Below are 15692 nucleotides of genomic sequence, written 5' to 3'. Positions count from 1 at the left end.
AGTAGATTCTTTAATGCCCCTTACCCATTTAGCCCATCCACCCTCCCACAACCTCTCTAGTAACCCTCTGTTTGTTCTTCATATTTAAGAATCTCTTATGTTTTGTCTCCCTCCGTGTTTTTATATTATTTTTGCTTCCCTTCCCTTGGGTTCATCTGTTCTGTGTCTTAAAGTCCTCATATGAGTAAAGTCATATGATATTTGTCTTTCTTTGACGAATTTTGCTTAGCTTAATAGCCTGTAGTTCCATCCACATAGTTGCAAATGACAAGATTTCATTCTTTTTGATTGCTGACTAATACTCCATTGTATGTATGTGTATACACATACACACACACATATACACCACAACTTCTTTATCCAATCATCCATCGATGGACACTGGGGCTCTTTCCATACTTTGGCTATTGTTGATAGTGCTGCTATAAACATTGAGGTGCATGTGTCCCTTCAAAATAGCACACCTGTGTCCCTTGGATAAATACCTAGTAGTGCAATTGCTGGGTCATAGGGTAGTTCTATTTTTAATTTTTTGAGGAACCTCTATACTGTTTTTTAGAGTGGCTGCACCAGCTTGCATTCCCACCAACAATGCAAAAGAGATCCTCTTTGTCCACATCCTTGCCAACATCTGTTGTTCCCTGAGTTGTTAATGTTAGCCATTCTGACGGGTGTAAGGTGATATATCATTGTGGTTTTGATTTGTATTTCCCTGATGATGAGTGATGTTGAGTATCTTTTCACGTGTCGGTTGGCCATCTGGATATCTTCTTTGGAGAAGTGTCTATTCATGTCTTTTGCCCATTTCTTCACTGGGTTATTTTTTTTGGGGGGGATGTTGAGTTTGATAAGTTCTTTATAGATTTTGGATACTAACCCTTTATCTGATGTGTCGTGGGCAAATATCTTCTCCCATTTTGTCGGTTGCCTTTTAGTTTTTCTGATTGTTTGCTTTGCTGTGCAGAAGGTTTTTATTTTGATGAGGTCCCAATAGTTCATTTTTGCTTTTGTTTCCCTTGCCTCCAGAGACGTGTTGAGTAAGAAGTTGCTGTGGCCTTATTTTTTCTATTCTTAATAGCCACGGCCTCCATGATTGAATTATCTAGTGATAGTGATACTGGCATCCTTGTCTTGTTACCAGTTTTAGAGAATTCATATAAAGTCTTTTCATTAAGTGTAATGTTTGGTGCTAAAGATTGCTGGAATATAATCTTAATCAAATATACTTTCCTAAGACTGTTTTAAATTATTTTTATCATAAATAGATGTTGAATCTTATCAAATATGGTTTTCTGTATCAGTAAAAAGAATTATAATTACTCTCAAATTAGACAGTATAGGGAGTTAATAGATTTTCTGATCAACTGGCCTTTTATTTCTGAGAAAAACTCTTTGTGAATATATAGATTTTTAAATATATTGTTAGATTTAGATAGCTAATATCTTATTTAGAACTTTTGCCCCATGTCCATTAGCTGAAAAATGTTTTTTTCTTATTCATATTTAATTTGAAGTCAAGATTATATTAGCCTCCCAAACATTTGGTTTTTCTCTTACTTATAAAAGCCTCAGTCTATATAATGAGGACAGAGAAAAAGGGAAATTCTAAAAACATGTCATGGGATTGTTATTTCTGTCATGATCCAGTTAGGAGATAGAACCTATACCAGTTTTTAAAAATTTTTTTTTAATGTTTATTTATTTTTGAGAGAGAGAATCAGCCGGGCATCAGCAGGGAAGGGGAGAGAGAGGGAGACACAGAATTCAATGTAGGCTCCAGGCTCTGAGCTGTCAGCACAGAGACCGACTAGGGGCTCGAACTCACAAGCTGTTGAGATCATGACCTGAGTCGAAGTCGGATGCTTAATCGACTGAACCACCCAGGTACCCCTATACCAGTTTTTTTTTTTACAGAGAAAATTTAATAGAAAGAATAACAAATTATAAAATTTTAACTAGGTAATTGAAAGGAGGGTAGCAACTATAGGAAGCAGTTCTCACTCCTAAGTCTGGTGGGGGGGAAAGGGCATAGGTTGAGATTATTAAAACCTAGAACCTGAGCTGTTACTCAGACCCCTGAAGAGTAGCCTGATACTTTGAAGGCTGACTCAGACCTCTTAGAAGGTGGCACTGCTAGGTTGGTGCTGTTGTCCCTTAAGAGTTGGTAGAATGACAGTCACAGGAATAGTAAACATATAGGAAATGTATGGGATGTAAATAGGAGGGAGTGAGTCCTTTCTTCCCCCTTCAGCTTTGCTGTCTCTCTCTAGAGCTTTGCTCTAACATTGGCAAAGCCTATGATGGAGCTGAAATGTAATTTGCAGTCTCAACTCCTTGTAGTGTTCCAAAGCTGGGTATAGTAGCATGTTTTCAAGCTGAGAGTCAATAATTTAGTAAGTGGTACACCTGAAAGCTAAATTAGACAACACTCAAATAATCTCTCTGTGAGCTTCAAAAGAAGTCATATAGCAAATTAAATATTAAGAATAGAATGTTAGTGGGGCTCCTGGGTGGCTCAGTCAGTTGACTGTCCCAACTCTTGAAATCAGCTCAGGTCATGATCTTCCAGTTCATAGGATCAAGGCCTGCATTGGGCTCTGCACTGACAATGCAGAGTCTGCATGGGATTCGCTCTCTCCCCCTCTCTCTCTGCCCCTCCACTGCTCGTGTGCTCTTTCTCAAAATAAATAAGTACACTTAAAAAAAAGAAGAAGAATAGGGACACCTGGGTCGCTCAGTTGGTTAAGTGTCTGACTTTGGCTCAGGTCATAGATATCATGCTTCATGAGTTCGAGCCCTGCATTGGGCTCTGTGCTGACAGTTCAGAGACTGGAGCCTGCTTCAGATTCTGTGTTTCCCTCTCTCTCTGCGCCCCCCCTCCCCCCCCCCCCCCCCCGCTCACACTCTCTCTCTCTCCCTCAAAAATAAATAAACATAAATAAAAAAAACAAGCAGAATGTTAGTAAAAATTCTGCGTTTTAAGTTTTCTCTAAGATGTAATCGTAACACGTTTATTAGGAAATAAGAAGGGTAAAAAGAACTGCATTCAGCTCAACTAGTTGGATAAGAACAACAGAGTAAATCCAAAGGGGAGGAAAATTAAAAATATAAAGTTAGATTCAGTGGAATGAAAGAACAAAAAATTCATTCTTTGAAAAGGGTTTTAAGATTATAAAGTTAGACCAAGCACCAGTCAAGAGATAGGACCACATATTGGTGGTTTTGGTAAAAGAGAAAAGAAGGTACAAATGAAATATAGAGAGAACTAATAATACAAACCAAATAGAGAAAACAAATGTTTCTCCTGGATGTTAAAAACCCTTTCCACAGAAGAATAATGTGGGATATCTATCTCACTGACTTACCTATATTTATTTCCTGGCAGCCTCATGATTGACTTTACTTTGATTAATTGTGCTCCATTAATGTAAATACATACATTAACATTTCTAGTATAACTACTAAAATAATAGAAAAAGACCGTATAACTTCAGAACTAGTAGAAGGCAAAATGAAATGTGAAAAGAACAAAACAAAAATCAGTCTGAAAGAATGCAAGAAAAAGAGTTGGTAGGGATTAGATGATAGCCATGTTAACATTAGACCAAGTAATTTTAAGACAAAAAACATGCCTGCAGATAAAGATGAGTACTACATACTGATAAAACCATTCAATTTATTAGGAAGGCATAACTGTTTTAAACCTGATGCAATTGATAGGGTAGCTTTGAAATGTATAAAGCAAAACTTTCTGTAACTACAAGGAGAAATGAACAGAATATCTGTTTTAGTGTGAGAGTTTTAATGCATCTCTGTCAATGGTTGAGGATAGAGAAGATTTGAATAACACAATCAACAGACTTGACATAATGGATATATATTTGGAACACTGAAACCAACAACAAACATATCTATTGAGACACACATAGAACATTTATGAATTTACAATTAAAAAAATTTCATTTAATACAGACCTTATTCTCTGGCCAAAATTCATTTAAGTTAAAATCAATAAATTAAACAATTTTATACTTTGGAAATTAGAAAATTCTAAATAATTCATTAGTGGAATTATAGTATGCAGATGAAAAGCTGTTTAGAATTGGACAATGCAACTATGTCAAAATGTGTGGTATATAGCTAAAGCAGTGCTTACAGGGAAATTTACAACCTGAAATTCTTATATAGGAAGTAAAGGTTGAAAACTAATAAGCTGAGTATTGTTATTAGAAAATATTAAGCTTTAGGAAACAAATATTTAATACAGATAGGGCAGAAATGTATAGAAAAGGAAGGCAATTATAAGAGAGAAGTAGCAAGTTTTGTGTACTGTTCCATACTAACAGCATGCTCCCTTCCTTGCTACCTCTGCATGGTCATGGTGGGCTCTGAGGTTATCTCAGTCTCTGCTCAGCATCTCTTCTTGATCCTAGTACTTCATTGGAAGCTCATCTTGAGCAGATTGTTTACTTCTGTTTAAAAAAATAGTCCTTGGCTTTATTGCAGAGGGGAGGCAAAAACTTGCTGCAATTTTGCTCTAGATCCCAACTATTTGCATTTCTTAAATTACCCAAATCATCTTGCAGGGCATCACTCTTATATTTGTTTCTTCTTACATTATCTCTGGTTCTTCTAGGTTGCTTTTTTTTTTTTTTTCTATGTATTTTGTTCTTTATAGTGCTTGTTAGAAGATGTCCTTAGATATCTAGTGATCTTTGGGTGTTTTCTCATATTTGAAAGTGTTGCTACTAAAAATTGATTAGGTACTGTGAACTCTTGGAGCTTGTGAGCTTGTGGTCTTCTGTGTAGTGAGTTCTGCATGGGCCTTTTCCTTGAGTGCGCCTTTGTCACTCTTAGCCTGGTACCTTTCCAGGAGAAGGATTTTTTGGCTTCACATGTGGGCAGGTATATCCTGACTGTAAACCCTAGGAACAGTGGGGAACAGCAGAATGGGTTTCTCTATGCAGTATGATTCCCTTGTCTTTAACTGTCCTTTGTGTTCCCTCAATTCAGAAATATTTTGTGTTGCTTAGAGAATATATCTTCAGATGTAGGGTACAGGGTACAGGAAAAGTCATCTGACTCTGTGAAATTGGGAAGGGGATCTTTATGATCTAACTACTTCCTAATAGACTTCTCTTCTAATCTTCCATTTTTCTGTTTCTAACCCTGATTTTTCTTTTTCTTTTTCTTTTTTTTTTAGAAGTGATTTGTGCTGTCCTAAGTTTTGAGCTTTTTTGATTAAATTTGGGTGGGGTCAATAGGAAGGGCATCTGTGGCATAAATCTGGTTGCTCTCAGATTTTTTTTCATTGTATGCTTGTGTGTCAGCTTTCCTGGGTCAGTTATATTCAGTACTGCTTATTCATTTGCTATCCAGCTTCTGAAATTTTGGTTGCTGTTATATTGTTTCCTCTCCTATTTGCCCTTCCAGGTTTATGTTTCTTCATAAAAATCTCTTTACACTCATTGTAGTGGGGTTTTATTTAGGAGGAAGCAAAAGTAAGTGCTTGGATTTAATGTACTGTCTTTACTAACTTGAATGACTTTGCCTCAAACCTTTATTTCAACTCTTGATTGATATGCACTCAGTAGTGGCTCACTTTCATCTTTTAATTTTAAATTTATTGGAGAATTAGTAGGTAGACTTCAGTATTTCTGTCTAGAGACTAAAGTAAATGATAAATCAAAGCCTGAACAATTCATTTTTCCTTCCCCTCCCCCATGGTCTTCTGTTAAGTTTCTCAGGATCCACATAAGAGTGAAAACATGGTATCTGTCTTTCTCTGTATGACTTATTTCACTTAGCATAACACTCTCCAGTTCCATCCACGTTGCTACAAAAGGCCATATTTCATTCTTTCTCATTGCCACGTAGTATTCCATTGTGTACATAAACCACAATTTCTTTATTCATCAGTTGATGGACATTTAGGCTCTTTCCATAATTTGGCTATTGTTGAGAGTGCTGCTATAAACATTGGGGTACAAGTGCCCCTATGCATCAGCACTCCTGTATCCCTTGGGTAAATTCCTAGCAGTGCTATTGCTGGGTCATAGGGTAGATCTATTTTTAATTTTTTGAGGAGGCTCCACACTGTTTTCCAGAGTGGCTGCACCAATTTGCATTCCCACCAACAGTGCAAGAGGGTTCCCGTTTCTCTGCATCCTCTCCAGCATCTATAGTCTCCTGATTTGTTCATTTTGGCCACTCTGACTAGAGTGAGGTGATATCTGAGTGTGGTTTTGATTTGTATTTCCCTGATGAGGAGCGATGTTGAGCATCTTTTCATGTGCCTGTTGGCCATCCAGATGTCTTCTTTTTTTTTTATTTTCTTAATTTTTATTATTATTTTTTTTAATTTTTTTTTAACGTTTAGTTATTTTTGAGACAGGGAGAGACAGAGCATGAACAGGGGACGGTCAGAGAGAGGGAGACACAGAATATGAAGCAGGCTCCAGGCTCTGAGCTGTCAGCACAGAGCCCGACGCGGGGCTAGAACTCACGGACCGCAAGATCATGACCTGAGCTGAAGTCGGCTGCCCAACCGACTGAGCCACCCAGGCGCCCCCAGATGTCTTCTTTAGAGAAGTGTCTATTCATGTTTTCTGCCCATTTCTTCACTGGATTATTTGTTATTTGGGTGTGGAGTTTGGTGAGCTCTTTATAGATTTTGGATTCTAGCCCTTTGTCCGATATGTCATTTGCAAATATTTTTTCCCATTCCGTTGGTTGCCTTTTAGTTTTGTTGATTGTTTCCTTTGCAGTGCAGAAGCTTTTTATCTTCATGAGGTCCTAGTAGTTCACTTTTGCTTTTAATTCCCTTGCTGTTGGAGATGTGTCAAGTAAGAAATTGCTGCGTCTGAGGTCACAGAGGTTTTTTCCTGCTTTCTCCTCTAGGGTTTTGATGGTTTCCTGTCTCACATTCAGGTCCTTTATCCATTTTGAGCTTATTTTTGTGAATGGTGTAAGAAAGTGGTCTAGTTTCATCCTTCTGCATGTTGCTGTCCAGTTCTCCCAGCACCATTTGTCAAAGAGACTGTCTTTTTTCCATTGGATATTCTTTCCTGCTTTGTCAAAGATTAGTTGGCTATACTTTTGTGAGTCCAGTTATTTCTCATGCTTTTCAAATGATGGGCTTCCTTAAGATTGAGCCTTCAGCCCTCATTTTTCCATCCCTTGTTCCTTTCTAGCCTGTCTTTGTAGGTCTCTCCTATATAATTCCAGATCTTGTGTCTACGCACACAGCTCTAAAGTCTCATTCTTTCTTGAGTTCCAAAACCACATTTCCGACTGCCAACTGAATATTTCCTTTAAGATGTTCTGCCAATACCTTACAAAACCTATAACTCTGGATTGAATGTATTAATAAAAAGGGCAGAGGCAAGAGGTGTGTTATTCCCCAGGCTATTCTGATAAATCTTTATGGTCTTTTTTTGTAGATGTTGTTTTGTAAATTTTATTTCATGTTTATAAAATATCTGTCTTTTCATATTTCATACCAGTTTGTCATATTTTTACTGCCCAAACTAAGCATTTGGATTTTTGCCTTCATCGCCCACATTTTTCAGTCCTCTTCCTTATCCTTCTACCTTCATATACACACACAAACAAACGATTTGAAATGCTAGAAGTGTGAAGTTTGGGTTTATTATTATTTTTACTGGTAATGGTTCAGTCTGTATTTATGGGGTAGAAGATAAATCTTGTATTACTTTTCTCTTTGCAGGTCTCTATGCCTTACGGAGAGTCTTGAAGAAACAGCCTAATCTCTCTGATAGCAAGATGGCTGGGCTGGTGAAGATTACTCTGAATGATTTCTTACAAGGGATGAATGACGTCAGGCCCAGTGCTATGAGGGAAGTAGCAATCGATGTACCAAATGTAAGTCATTTGTACTCCCATGCTAGCCACACTGTTTGATTTAACTCTGAAAGGAACAGAGACTGCATAGAGACAATATACCCAGGCTAAACTTAAAAAAAATTTTTTTTTAATTGAAATTTTTATGGATGTAATTGGAGATTCAGTGCAGTTGTAAGAAATACTGTAGGGAGATCTTGTGTATTCTTCACTCACTTTCCCCCTGCGTGGTAACATCTTGCAAACAATTAGTACACTATCACAAGCAGGATTTTCATGCTGATATAATCACTGATCTTATTCAGATTTCTAGTGTTACTTGTACTTATTTGTGTGTGTGTGTGTGTGTGTGTGTGTGTGTGTGTGTGTTTAGTTCTGTGCAGTTTTATTACTTGCAAAGTTTTGTGTATCTGTCACTGGAATTGAGATACTGAATAGTTCCATCACCACAGTGATCTCTTGCTTTACTCTTTCATAACCATACTAACCTTGTTCTGTACCTGTTTGTAAAATTCTGTCATTTTAGAAATGTTATATAAATCTAACTATACACTATACAGCCATTTGTTATCAGTTTTTTCCCATTTAGCATAATTCCAAGGAGATTCATCCAAGTTGTTATGTGCAACAATAGTTTCTTCTTTCTGTTGCTGAGTCGTATTCCATGGTGTGGCTGTACCATAATTTGCTTAGTCATTCACCTGTTGAAGGACATCTGAGCTGTTTCCAGTTTAGGGCAATTATGAATAAAGTTGCTATGAACATTCGTCTGCAGGTATTGTGTAAATGTAAGTTTTTATTTCTCTAAAATCAATGCCCACGAGTGCAACTGCTGGGTTGTATGCTAATTGCATATTTAGTCTTATAAGGAAATGTCAGCTAGGCTAATTTTAGAATATAAAAAATCTTCAAGTTATGATGCCTGGTGTTTCCTCAGGTTCTTTTACATTTTCTCAATTATTGACATGCTTTGCACAGTTCACAATCAAATCACCATAAGGACATCAGAAGCTACCTTTTAAGAGGGGGGGCGGGGATCATCTGTTACGTTCTCTTATCACCCAAGTAGGCCTAACATTCAGGAAAGAAATGTTTCTTTGAATATATTAATATTTGCAGAAAATGGCATTGAAACAAAGCATTGATGGTGTGTCCTGCATTGTATTGGGGTAAGGGATGGGCTGTTAAAGTTGGCTTGATCATAAGGAGTGTTTATATCTTGGTATAGCTTGAGGAAAGTTTATAGATTGCTCTCTGACACTTTAGGAGAGCACTGATGGAAGAATGGAACTTTGTGACTACTCTTTCCCTTTGCTTCTATAATATCACCTCTTTAGTTTTTCTTTTTGAGTTTGTCTTATTGCTTCTGAGATACTCCCTTGTAAAAGCTCACACGTTACAATTATTTAAAACTTAGAGCTGTATTAGAGAGTCAGACATAGTTTTGTACGCTTTTCCCCATTGTGTGTAAATTAACAGTTCTCTTGGTCATTAACTAATGGTTTATAATTGCTGTAAGCTAAAACAAACAAAAAAACTGAGAGAGACTATAAAGATACTAAGTCAATGGAATAGACTGTGTGGAACCATATAGTGGGGAGAGATCAATGGGTTTGTTTTCACTTTTTTTGTTGTTGTTTTGTTCTTTTGGTTTTCACTTTTAAAGGGGACTGTTCCTTGGAAAATGTATTTTGTGGCCAAATATGTTTGGGAAGTACTGGTTTAAATGAAATCAGTTGTATTTCTTTGCTGTAGGACTTTTCAGGGTTTTTAAATATGAAGAAGTGTGAAAGAGAGCTATTATGGAAACTTATTTGGCCATGGACCATGTGGAGCAGATACTTTCTGCATTTTGCAATGTGGTAGATTGCATAAACTGACTACAGATTTTTCCCACCATTCTGTTTGCCCTTTTTGCACTGCAACTTTGTAGCTCCTACCATAAAAGAGATGGAGTCAGGTTTTCCACCCTTTGAATTTGTACTTGGCCATGTAACTTGCTTTGGCTTATAGGATATTAGCAATCATGATGCAAGCAGACTTGAAAGCACCTAGGGCTTGCCTTTTCTTGCGACTCTTGGAATCCCTGCATTAGTTATGCTGTGATATCTGTACTTGTTTCCTGGAAGGTGAGATACCATGCGGAGCATAAGTGAGCCCTCTTAGCTGAGATTCCCTCCTTTCAGCCATCCTGCCAATTGTCAGACATTTGACAGACACAATGCTAGACTATCCCACCCCTACTGAAGTTTACCTAAACCAGAAAAACCACCCAGTTAACTCTTAGAATTGTCAGAAATATCAAATGTCTGTTTTTTTTGAGCCACTAAACTTTATGGTAGTTAGCAAAAGCTTAAGCGATGAAGATGCTTGTTTACTTCTTATAGAACACAATTGTTTTGTCAATTAAGGTGGAAAACAGTGCCCTCAGTTAGGAATATCTCTAAGGACTAGCTTCTAGTTTAGGCAACTTAATGTGATTTTAAATGTTTTTTCGAAAACATTTTCGAATTCACTAATGAACTTACAGCTTAACTTTGGGTTCTACTATAGTTCTGTAGTAGCACATGCTAATTTAGTATGAATAATTTAACAAATGGAATTATGGAATAATTAATGATTGATGTTGGATTAGTAGAAGCTTTTCATTTCTTTGGAATTTATGGTCTAAAGTTTGGGCACATTGGTATGAATATCTTTACTTGTATTTATCTGTGTTTTATTGGCTACAGTTACATAATGTAATGGGTCAAGTAAATGCATATTCATCAAATGCCACATGTGAAAATTTCGGGTGATAGGGTTATAAACCAGCTACTCCATCGAAAAACACTTCAGTGTTTAAAAAAGTTTAGGAACTAGAGAAACATACAGTGAGTTTTTTAAATTTAAAATTACTGCCAATAGAGAATGTGTTTGAACAGTGGCTGTCCACTTTTGGAATTGCTGAACTGATTTATTCATCAGAGGAACTGATACTACAACTGCATTTTTAATTGCTCTAATGAGAGGTTTTTTTTCCCCTTTATTTTCTTCTGATACAGTATTTACAATCCATGGACTTGTGCCATTTTCCATTTGGCACTTTATTACTTGGCCTAAGGCCATGGTGTACTGTGATGTTACTCATGAGCTCCAGGGTGATTAGCCCTGGTCAAAGTACTTTTTTACATTGCTTTTTATGCTCACTTCAGATTGTAAAAATTTTCCTGAGAAGTCAACATTTCTTTAATTGGATTGCTAAAATTTTTCTCTTCTGCTTTCAGACTATTGCATATACAAAAATATCTCCAAATTATATCTGCAAGAAGGTTTACTACTTACTTTGCTATAGAAAACCTGTTTCAAGCAGGTAGTTAATTGTGAACATTTTTTAAATAGTAAATTGAGCATTCAGCATCTTTTGAGAAAAGATTTCAGCGTGTGACATTAAGACTTCTAAATCACACTTGCCTAGTTATATTTAAGCTGAAAAGAAATGTCCTAAGGTGGGAATATTGCCAATTACAATGTAATGCATTATTAATCAGGAGACCACAAGTGTTAGCTACTTACTGAAATGTAATGTTTCCTTTTTGTGGACTTTCTGAATTGGTGATTATACCAACTGGTGTATTAAAAGTCAAGTGTATTTTACAATTAATTGGTAATTAAAATCAAATGTATTTCTTTACCACAGGAATCTTTAGAATCTTTGACTATGTCAGTGTGCATTTTGAAATTTTGGTTTTTCACCCAGAAATAACAACTGTTAATATTTTGTTATAATTCTAATAGTTTAACATTTTTTTAAAGATTGTTTTTCTATGCATATAGATATTTTAATATAACTAATCTTAGAGGGGCGCCTGGGTGGCTTGGTCGGTTAAGCGTCTGACTTCGGCTCAGGTCATGATCTCACGGTCCGTGAGTTCGAGCCCCGCGTCGGGCTCTGTGCTGACAGCTCAGAACCTGGAGCCTGTTTCAGATTCTGTGTCTCCCTCTCTCTCTGCTCCTCCCCTGTTCATGCTCTGTCTCTCTCTGTCTCAAAAATGAATAAATGTTAAAAAAAAATAAAAAAAAAAATAACTAATCTTAGAATATATAGTTTTATATTTTTCTTTTTTCACTTAAAATTATATGGTAAACATTTTACTTTAAAATTTTTCAGCAAACGTCTTTCAAATGACTGTTTAATAGATTGTTATGTGGTAAACTGTAATTGTTTTATCCTTCTTCCATTCTAAAGAAAATCTGTTTATTTTTCCTGTTTTTTTCTAATATGGTTATATACACATTTATGTCCAAACCTTTGCATTTATGTTTCCCAGAAGCAGAATTATCAGACGGAAATATGTGGTTTTAAAGTTTAAGGCAAATGTCATTAAGCTCTGTTTTTTTTTCCCCTCAGAAAGATTGTTTTAATTTATAATTATGTGATAAAAATTTTAAATTATAAAGAGCTTAAATAAAGTCTTATTTTATTTTTACTTTAGTCCTTTTTTATTTGCCTGCCACTAGAATTTATTTTTTATTTTGAGGAATAATACTGGATAATCTTTGGGTAGGGACTTAAAATAAGAAAATGAAAACTATCAATTATATACCTTCTTCTTTCTATAAAAATTTTAAATTTTTAGATAATTGGTCTAAACTGGATGGCTTTTTAAGGGATTTTAAATTCTGTGAGAGCAGTTCTTATTTTTATCCTTTATATTTGTCCTACCACATAATAGATGTCCAATCAATATTTGCTGAATGGATAAGTGAACAACTATAATTCTCTTGGAAAAACAAAACAAAACAGATGGTCAATTTCACATATATTTAAAGAGTATTGCATCCTTCTTCTGTACTAAAGCTTAATATTTTTGTTTACCTTCATGTAACATTCTTCAGATTCTTTGCATTTTATAAAACAAGTGGTTTCTTTAGTGAATTTTAACCCTTACTGTTTATTCAGTGAATTTAACAATTTTGGAGTAAATATGCCTGTAATAGTGCTAAGTTGTCTGTTCTGGAAGGATACAGAATAGTCCTTTATATTTTCTACCAAAACATGTTGCTTTCTTGCTGTATTAGAAATTCTTATTTTATTAAGATAAGCAAAAAAAAAAAAAAAAAAAAATACAATGCTTTCAATAGTTGTATTTACGTATTGTATTTACAATAAATAAGCTATTTTATATATACCATAGCAATTATCACTGGATCACTGGTAAATGGCATTCTTAACCAAATATATACAAATTGATTACCATCAAGTTTAATTCATTTATATATCTTAAATCATCCCCACCCCCAGGGTTTCCCTATTTCATTTTAGGTAGTTTTAGGTTGTTTCATTATTTGGAAATAATCCATCTTTATGCTTTTGGTACTGCTTTTGGATTGCAGTTTTCAGAATTTGGACATTTGGTTCAGAATAAGTTAAAAGCCAATAAAAAGAGAGACCTCTACTTTCATTTGAACCCACTTTTTAAAAGCGAATTGTAACTAGAGCCTTAAGACTAAGTGTATAGCCTCAAAACTCTTTGTAAGCTTGGATCCAGATTAAATTTATAAGTAGTCAGCAGTCAAATTGAGTGTATACCAAATGTCATTAGTTAAATAAACATACCTCATTTACTCCCATTTTAAATAGTAGCAAACTTAATTATATGAATAATCAAAAGACTGTTTCACTAATTACATATTCAAAATTGACTGGTGTATTTTCATTTGGCATCTTTTCAGATGAGAATAGAACATCAGAATGTGACAAGGCAGTTGAATTTCACAAGATGAGCTCATTAGCATTACTTTTCCTGTGCAGAGAGTTAAATAGTTTAATTGACCATAATTACATTTCATTCTTCATGTACCCTCAGGATAATTAGAAAGAATTTGAGTTTCTGTTCTTTAAAAACAGTACTGTATTCTATATGTTCTTTATTTTTAACAGATTCAAAGGATTGAGGGTTTCTGGGATGCTTTACTAAATAACAGATTGCTTTTTTTGGAATAGATATACAACCTGTGGAAATTCTATTAATTCCATATTGGTTCTTGGCAAGTCTTTTGAATTCGGTTTCTTTTGATTTTGCCTCTTGTTGTCTAGACAGAAGAGTGTCTTCTATCACTCCCAAGATCCCAGTCTTCCCTGCCAACTTCTCTTGTGCATTTTTATAGTTTTAAGTAATAACAATTGAACAGGAAAGCACATTTGGGAAAGTAGATTACTTTTAACCAGGAAATACTCTGTGCCAAAATCAAGATTGTAGTTTTAAGTGTATTAAATATTTTAGAAGTTTAACTCTTTCATTCCACTTTTCTTTTTATACCTTACTTTCCTCAGGCTTATAGTCTGTAGGAGACATGAGAGAGATAGAAAAGTTAGTGGAAAGATCAACAGTTTCTGCTCTCAGCTCTGATTCTGGTTAACTTTGGTGAAATGAAAGACTTTTCCTGTCAGATTATAGAAGGAAAGCTCTTAATTTGCTGTTTTCTGATGCATGTCTTCTTTTGAATTTATAAATAATGTTGAGGTTACCATAGAGATATATGCTATACTTATATGTTATAGTTGGTCAATAAGAAATACTTGATGAGTGTTTGCTAAAAACACAGATTTTCATTTAGTGTAAAGGAACTCATTGGTAGTTAGTGTGGTTCTTCTGTGGTACTATACTTCTTTATTTCACCTTGTACAGATATGGAGTAATTATATACCATCTGATCATGCCCTTTAGTCCTTCCCATCTCTTCATTGAGTAATTTATCCAAAAGAAATTACTGATCTGGCTTAAAAGCCATCAGCATGACTACCAGTTGATCATCTTTAGAATGAAGTCTAAGCTCTTTAGTTTGGTATTTGTAACCTGGCTCGTGCCTCCTTAACTTTTTTCTAACATTATGCTCTCCTCTTGTTGAACCACTCCTGTTTTTGCATGTGTGGTCTTCTCTGCCTGGAAAATTGTCTTCTGACCTCTCAGTTACCAAAGATCTTGCAGTGTGATCCCTAACACACACCCACAAAATACACATATATGGCTTGTGGATATAATACACCTAATACACAAAATATGCATATATCCCTGTGGACCTTTTGTCTTGTTCATCTTTGTATCTCCACTGCTCGGCAAATGGTAACAACCAAATAAGAGTTTGTTAAATGACTGAATATTTTGTGAAGAATTTTGGTTCACAAATGTTCTTATTTCTCAGAAATAGTTCTTTTGCCCTTCTATATAAGTATATATTCATATGTTGGTAACAGCTTTATTGAGGTACAATTCACATGTCAATTCAGTCATTTAAAGGGCATATTTTGGTGGTCAAGTATATTTAAAGAGTTGTACAGCCATTACTGTAGTCAACTTTAGAACATCCTTTTATCACCCCCCAAAAGAAACCCTGTACCCTTTACCCATCATCTCCCAACCTGCCCATCCTCACCAGCCTGAGGCAAACATTTATCTATTTTATATCCCTATAGATTTGCCTAATCTAGACATTTCATATAAATGGAATTATAAGATACTTGATTCTTTGTGACTGGCTTCTTTCACTAAGCATAAAATTTTCAAGGTTTATCCATGCATCATGTATCAGTACTTCATTCCTTTTTATTGCTAAGTAATATTGTATTGTATGGATACTGCACGTTATGATTTATCTTTTCATTAGTTGATAGACATTGGGATTGCTTCTATCTTTTGACTGTCATAAATAAAGTTGAATTTGAACATTTATATATAAGTTTTTGCTTGAGCATCTGTTTTAATTCTTTTGGGTCTATATCTAGTAGTAGAATTGCCAGGTCGTTGGTAATTCTGTGTTTAACCTTTTGAGGAACTAAGTTTTCCAAA

At 35.3% G+C, this 15692-nt stretch overlaps 1 protein-coding gene across 8 annotated transcripts in view; it reads left to right on the top strand.

The window, feature by feature from the left end:
* The window catches only part of SPATA5 (spermatogenesis associated 5), a 355585-nt gene that overhangs the window by 39030 nt on the left and 300863 nt on the right, over positions 1 to 15692 (top strand). For all 8 annotated transcript variants that reach the window (XR_006201728.1, XM_042935556.1, XM_042935557.1 and 5 more), the window contains exon 10: positions 7730 to 7884. Coding sequence is in view for 7 of the 8 variants with exons in the window: in XM_042935556.1 (XP_042791490.1) it covers positions 7730 to 7884 (155 nt within the window). In the remaining variant the exon portion in view is untranslated. The remainder of the gene's footprint in view (positions 1 to 7729; positions 7885 to 15692) is intronic.

Source organism: Panthera leo, chromosome B1, assembly GCF_018350215.1.
Source record: "Panthera leo isolate Ple1 chromosome B1, P.leo_Ple1_pat1.1, whole genome shotgun sequence".
NCBI classification, from domain to species: domain Eukaryota; kingdom Metazoa; phylum Chordata; class Mammalia; order Carnivora; family Felidae; genus Panthera; species Panthera leo.
This window is presented reverse-complemented; position numbering and strand designations above follow the sequence as displayed.